Source organism: Limanda limanda, chromosome 6 (assembly GCF_963576545.1).
Source record: "Limanda limanda chromosome 6, fLimLim1.1, whole genome shotgun sequence".
In the NCBI taxonomy this organism is placed as follows: Eukaryota; Metazoa; Chordata; class Actinopteri; order Pleuronectiformes; family Pleuronectidae; genus Limanda; species Limanda limanda.
Window position 1 is genome coordinate 25,240,569 of NC_083641.1, and position 7,454 is coordinate 25,248,022.

At 44.4% G+C, this 7,454-nt stretch overlaps 1 protein-coding gene across 1 annotated transcript; it reads right to left on the reverse strand.

The window, feature by feature from the left end:
- Nucleotides 1-3,514: 3,514 nt before the first annotated feature.
- Nucleotides 3,515-6,025, reverse strand: LOC133003223 (lysophosphatidic acid receptor 6-like). Its single transcript, XM_061072879.1, has 2 exons — nucleotides 5,532-6,025; nucleotides 3,515-5,202 (listed from the first exon to the last, which is right to left on the reverse strand). Exon 2 carries the CDS (start codon nucleotides 5,199-5,201, stop codon nucleotides 4,119-4,121), a length of 1,083 nt encoding a protein of 360 aa, XP_060928862.1. The 5' UTR covers nucleotide 5,202; nucleotides 5,532-6,025; the 3' UTR covers nucleotides 3,515-4,118.
- Nucleotides 6,026-7,454: the final 1,429 nt, after the last annotated feature.

Genomic DNA, 7,454 nt, shown 5'->3' on the forward strand with positions numbered 1-7,454 from the left:
GAGTCCCTTTAAGTGCTACTAAATTGTTAGTTTCAAAAATTGATAGTAATTATTATTATTATTTTTTTTTTATTCAAGGTATAGCCTGAAGAAGTGTGTTATTAGTTTGTGGCGGAAGATGTGTAAACTTTCTGATGTCCGGATGTACTTTTATTGCCTCCTTTTTTCCCCCCAGTCAGGAAAACTTGTCCTCTAAGTCTTCTCTTCCCCTGGAGAGTGTTAGCAGAAGGTTCTTTTTTTAATAGAACGATAATAAAATACCTGTTTACCCTAAAAACCAAAGCGGGACTGTAAACACCGGAGATGTGGAGTGCGATTCTGTGGGGAAATAGAGCAGATATGAAAATGGGCCCTGACTACATTAGTGTAATAACGGCTATTTCCTTTATCCTGTGAGCCCAGCGGAGATAAATGGTTGATTATCCTCTGCAGAGACCCCCCCTCCCCCCCAGTGGATCCATTTAGCAGCTCCCTTGGTTATATATCATCAATCCTAGGCCTCACCCCAATCTCACCCCACCCAATCTCCTCTTCCCCTGAAAGCACACACACACACACACACACACACACACACACACACACACACACACACACACACACACACACACACACACACACACACACACACACACACACACACACACACACACACACACACACACACACACACACACACACTGAGGTCCCTGTCAATGCCCCGGCAGAAATTGCTCCTGACAAGAGTTCTCAACACGCCAGAGGATCGCCGGTTCAGTTGCGACGTACAGAACTTCAAAGCAGCCATTAAGAGGTTCAATGGAGAAAACATGCTCCATTTACCACGAGGGAAACAGGAACCTGGAGCTATGAGTTCAAGGCTCGTGTTTGTCTTAGGATCGCACCGACCCGCATCACGACAAAACGCTGGTGGTGTTTTGTGCGACTTCAGAGGGATCCAGCAGTCATGTGAAAACGACCTATTTATATTATATGTCCCTAAAGGTGGATTCACGCAAATTAAGCAGATTCAACAATTGAATTTCAAACCTGAATCTTAGAGGTTTGATAGTTTACTCGTGTGAAAATGTGGTATTTTCTCCATGTTCGTTTTCACAACTGTGGGACTTAGTAGAACACAAACCTTAAAACCCCTAAATTCAGTCGAGCTGCACCACATTCCACACACTCAGATGTTATTTCCCTATATAAACCAGATTACTTTCATCATGGAAATGTTAAAGGAAGTGATTAAAAGGACATCAAAATGTGTTGAGGTTTTTCCCCCCCAACCGATACCATTTCCTACCACTAAGTTTCATGGTAATCAGCTCGTTTTAATGTAATATTGCTCATAAACCAACTGACACACAAAACCAATCTCTGGTGCATCTGGAATCTCCAGAGCAGAACAGAATGTTTGCGTCTGTGTTTTCTCACCACGCAGGCTGCCGGGCTGCAGAGGTCAGGCTGATTAGATAACTGTTGTGTATGCAGTGGAGCCTGCTGGGCTCAGGTGAGGGGTCCGACCCCTGACACCATGTTCTTATACGTGTGTACACAGCTTCGTGTTCTTGACATTAAACAAACGCACAACATGGGAACACGGCAACAAAAAAAATGTAAAAAGTTTGAAATCGAAATGGGAATTCCATCTTTTACTGACCTTTCACCCAGATGACAACGTTAATACCGTTATTCCTTATCGTCGGCAGTGGTGTATAAAGTACTTGAAAGCCATACTTGAGTAAAAGTACAGATATCTTACCTGAAAGTGACTTCGGTAAAAGTAAAAGTCACCCGTCAGAAAATGACTTGATTAAAAGTCTTAAAGCAGCTCATATTAAAAGTACTTAAGTATCAAAAGTATTTGGTGTTGAAATGTACTTAAGTATCAAAAGTAAAAGTTCAAGTACCAAAGTTAAAAATGCAAAGTGCTTTTTAGAGTAGGCCTATACGGACACAAAACAACCCAAAATGTTTCTCCTCAAGATTTATCTCAACTGACTGAAAAATTATAACAATATGAAAATAATGTGTATAATGTATACTTTTACAAATTTTGAACCCTAGATATGAGAGAGAGAGAGAGAGAGAGAGAGAGAGAGAGAGAGAGAGAGAGAGAGAGAAGTAGAAAGTACAGATATTTTGATTAAATGTAACGAGTAAAAGTAAAAAGTCGTCAGGAAAGTAAATACTCAAGTAAAGTACAGATATGTGAAGAATCTACTTAAGTACAGTAACAAAGTATTTCTACTTCGTTACTTCCCACCACTGATCGTTGGTGATGTGTGGTTATCCTCTGGAAACGAGTCGTTACTACTATTACTCAGTTCTACTTCACCACGTTTACTTAATGTCAACGTGTTGCAGCTTCTCAGAGGAAGACGCCACTTCAAGAAGGCGTGAACCGGGTCGGCGTCTCAATCAAACCTGTTTGTTTTCATACCAGCTCTCCGGCTCTCTGACCCGCATCCTCCACTGGCTCACACGGCCTCAGGAGCAGAGTTATAGGTGGAGTGTGTGAACAAAGCGCCGCCGCCTGACTCGCAGGTTATGTCAATAAAGTCGAGAGCGCCATGTGCTTTCTGTTATTCGCCCTCACGCTGTGCCGACTCCTCACTGATGCCACATCACTTGGATGTATTATGTATATATTTGTCCACAGCGGGAGGAATATCGCACATCTGTTTTTCCTGTAAACCGCAAAAAGGATTTTTTTTAAAATTTTTTTAACTGAGATTTCACTACAGTGCTGCTCTCAGGGTACAGGAAGGACAAAAAGTCCCCGTGGGAGACATTAAAATTGAGTAGATCCATATTTTTATTCGGATGTGCAGCAAATTGCACACACTTTAAATACCTTAAACACAAAGAACATGTTGAACACCCCCTATCTCTCCCTAACTCTGCCCCCTGATCCAGATCCAAACAAAGATTTAATGACGTCATCCTTGGGTCATGCCCCCCCCCCAACCCCCTCTATGAAATTCCATGTAAATCAGTTGAGTAGTTTTAGTGTAATCCTACTAACTAACAAACAAACGCAGATGGAGTCCTCCTTGTCGGACAGCTGCACTGACCAGACTGTCAGTTATTAAAACACACAGTGTCCTCGTGGGGGGGAGAAAACAAAATTTATCAGGACGATAAAAAAACAGGAATTCCTATCTCAGTTAAAGTTAAACAGACATGACGCTGTGTTAAAGCTGCTCTCTTTGTTTAAAACAAATCACTGTGGCAGAAATGGAACGTGGCGTTTAAATCCAAACTTTGTATTAAACGGTTTAAACTGTGAAGAGTCTGTTCCTCTCACTTCCATTAACAAGGACTTCCTCTTCTCCTTCGCTGTTTGCCCCACAGGAAGCTCGAAAGCACACAGACTTTCTACTTCCACTTCTTTACCTCCTCATTCACATGCAGTTGAATTGTCGTATTGTGTTGAAATCCCAGTCTTCACGTGCTTTGTACAAGTCGAACGTATTTGTGTCCCTGTGACAAACTGGCATCTTCCTCATTCAAAAGACAACATGCTTCATTAGTTTTAGACAGTACATGACTTTTATTCATTACTGTGGCATGAGTGCAGTATGTGGAAATCCATGTCAGTGCATTTAATGGCAATCAACAGTTTACAATGAAATGCAGAGCGGGCACTTCTGTGACCTACTTAATTCACAACAACAAAAAAAACACACAACACAGCCCTGTAACACTTAAAAGCTTGATATATCTTTTCTGTTAATTTAATACGACACTACTCTAAAGTTAGCACCACAGCTCAACATGGAGGTGTACAGATATACAGGCACATGTAGCTTTCAGTATCATAACCCTCCTGCTGTCCAGTGATCACATTCCCTTCCAGGTCACCGGCAGAGTAATTGCGCTTAACACAATTTCCACAGGAAAAGGGGAATTAATAAGTAGTAATAAATAAGTATTAAATCCACAGATGCGAACAAAGGGGTCAGGGTCTGTCAGTGGCAGGTCCGGGTATTTGCCCTGAGATGAGAAATAAGATAATACTTCTTTGGCAGGTGCTTGATAATGAAGCACGTATCCATTCCTGTGGTCTCGCGTCGGTTTGTTTTTCTCCGGAGAAGTTTTTTTTTTAATACCTGAGTGCAACAACACCCCAATCACACAGAGGACTCATTGTGAAAGACTTTAGCTTTTAGATTCCTCAGGCTGTGCTGAAGGTTGGAGCTGGTTTCCGACTGCAGCGCCTCGGAGAACTTGGCGTCGTACGAGCGCCCGACCACGGACTTCCTCTTGATGGAGTTCTGGATGGTCTCCGAGGTGAAGTAGTAAACGATGGGGTCGAAGCAGCAGTTGGACACCGCGATGCAGAGCGCCACCGGGTAGATGGTCCGAACCACCGACTCCGCCGAGCAGCCTTCTAACGTTTTGGTCCGGACCAGAGAGTAGAACACCAAGTTGACGTTATAGGGGATGAAGCAGAAACAAAAGATGAAGAGGTGAACGATGATCATGCGCAGGATCTTGGTTTTGTTCAGCTTGCCCCCCCGGCTGATGGTCTCGGGCTGCCGCAGCGTCTGCAGCACCATGATGGAGCAGCAGACGTTGAGCAGCAGCGGGATGAGGAAGCCCACCAACTCTATGAATATCACCATCTTGGACAGATGGGCTTTCCACTGCTTGGACGAGAAGTTCTCGAAGCAGGCGGTCTTGTTGTCCCTTATGGAGGTGGACTGCAGCAGGAAGCCGGTGGGCAGGCTCCCCGACAGCACCAGCGCCCACACGGCCACGCACACGATCTTTGCGTTGCGTTTAGTCCTGAGCGTCCTCGAGCGGAAGGGGTGCACGATGGCCAGGAAGCGATCCACGCTGATGCAGGTGAGGAAGAGCATGCTGCCGTACATGTTGGTGTAGAACAGCGAGACGGACATCTTGCACAGCGTGCTGCCGAAGGGCCAGTCGCCGTTGATGAAGTAGAAGACCCTCAGCGGCAGCGTGAAGACGAACAGCAGGTCCGACACCACCAGGTTCATCATGTAGGTGGTGGTCTCGTTCCGCAGCTTCAGCGTGCAGGTGAAGATGTAGATGGCCACGGCGTTGGTGATGAGTCCCACCACGAACACGATGCTGAACACGGCGCTGTACAGGGGGTACTTGAACTCATCGTTCCTGCTGCAGTTGGACTGATTCCCGGCCCACGACGAGGTGGAGCTGTCAGGGAGAAGCGTCGTAGTGTTGTACATTCTGAAAGAGCGGAGGGACGTCTGTTAGGAAATGTCTTTATAATGAAAAGGCCGCCCAACAAGGCGAATCCACCATGAATGGAGAGAAAGGCACAGGACAGTCTCAGGACAGAAAGACACTCAGGACGTCAGCACAAAGATTTCTCCTCCGAGTCGACCACATGATCCCCTCCCTGGTCTTGGTGTAGTTATTTTGGGGGTAACCTCATGTTGAAGAGACCCCTCCCTGGGGACAGAGCTCCAAGCCGGTGCGTCCTCCCCCTCCCCCTGCTCTATCTCTCCACCATGCAGGCTTCACCCCACGAGTTGAAGGCTGAGCTTTTTACTTACTCAGAGGAATCAGCCAACACAAATGTCCACAGCTCAGTCCGGGGGTCTCCAGCTCGGAGCGGTGATGGTGATGGGACGTCCACAGGGTCAGGGTCCGTGTGGAAGGATCTTCATGGCATTGTCCCTCCTCTTTGTCAGCTCTCAATCTTGGGGGGGGGGTTTCTTTTATGTCCTTTTCAGCTCCTTGTCCTCAGCTGTCGGTCTCGTGCCGTGACCACCATCCACGACGCTTCTCTCCCCCCCCCCACCCTCCAGGAGCAGGAGTGAAGCTGCAGTTGAACTCCTGCTTGGGTCAGTCTTCAGAGTTTCCTGTTTCTCCTCCTCTCTCTCTCTTTCTCTGTTTGTCTGACCAGTCACTCAGTATCTACAGATCTCTCTCTCTCTTCTCTCTCTTCTCTCTCTCTTCTCTCTCTCTCTCTCTCTCTCTCTGACAGCCTGAGGGATTTTGCTCTGCACGCATCTCACTCACACTCAGTTCCTACTTCTCCTTTGTGCCTCTGTGGCAGAGACAGTTCTTGTGCTGTGGGTTGGAGAGGCAGCAGTGGTAGCTCCTCCCTCTGCCCCGGGTCCAACTCCTCCTCCTCCTCCTCCTCCTCCTTTGTCTGCCCTGGCAGTTAACGAATCAGACAAACAATTCATCAGGACTCCACAATGTGCTCAGCAGATCCTGATGCATTTAAAAACAAGCAGTTTGAAGTGATCTTGTTTCAGCAGCAAGTGAGCAAACACGAGTCTGAGTGACGTCAAACATTATGTAAGAATAATGACAAGGTTGCATCATGAGGTGACAACTTAATGTAGGTTCAAAATAAAACAAAAAAACATCTTTATGACATTATTTATTTTTATCAAATTGAGTATTAAGTGTTCAGAGTTCTTCTCAAACACTTTTTAACAACTTTTAATATTGCACACACTCATAGAAATGCAGTTTCTTAAAAAAGTCACACTTTTATCCATCAGGGGGAAATGTGACAATAACATTGTAGTAAAATCCTATTTATTTACCTTTCCGTATTCTATGTGTACTTTTTGAAATACATGTATAAACCCTTTAAGCTCTTCTTTGTGTTCACATTTTAGTTGTTTTTGTAAATATTGTGGTTTTTAAAAAAAATGTATACGTTGTGTATTTGTGTTTATACTGTATGTGTGGAAAAATGACAATAAAGTTTACCTGACCTAAAAAAAAACTATATCACAATGTTACAGAAAGTGGGGGAAGAAATTCTACCTTATTTCCCCTGTGAGTCACGTCCCACACCTCCACAGAATTTCCTAATATTCAATTGAGTATTTTTTGCGTGACCTGTCTGTCGAAATCAATGCAGATAAAAAAAAGTTACTTCCTTGGAAAATATACCTGTACATGTTTAGCTTCACCAAGGAGGTCACGTCGCTGCGGGTTTTCCACGTGTTTGTTTTTTTTGTGAACAGAACTCAAAACCACAGAACAGATTAACACCAAACTATTTTACATTTTGGCACAGATCAGTAAACAAGGGGAGATCCAGGATCCCCCCCCCCCCCCCCCCCCCCCGCTGCAAATACTTGACATGACAAGTATCTTGATCAGTATCTTGATGAAAAATAAATAAAACCAGACATATTTTGGTTTCATTCTGTCTGGCCTTGTTGGAGGTGTATGCTCTACTGAGTGACACTCTAGAATAAATTTGTACTTTATTTATTCTAGTTACTTTGCAGATCAAATTATGAAACTTTATAAAAACTTATCGTCTAAACACAGTGAACAGCTGTAGGTTGTATATTCCTCATAATACCTAACTTATGTTCTATAACTGACACAAGCCATTTCATTTGCATCACAGCTGCTTTTACTTTCCATCGTTTTACTGCTAATGCTCATGTACTTTGACTTTAGTGAGATTGTTGTGCCACTGTACAGCCCTGACACATGAA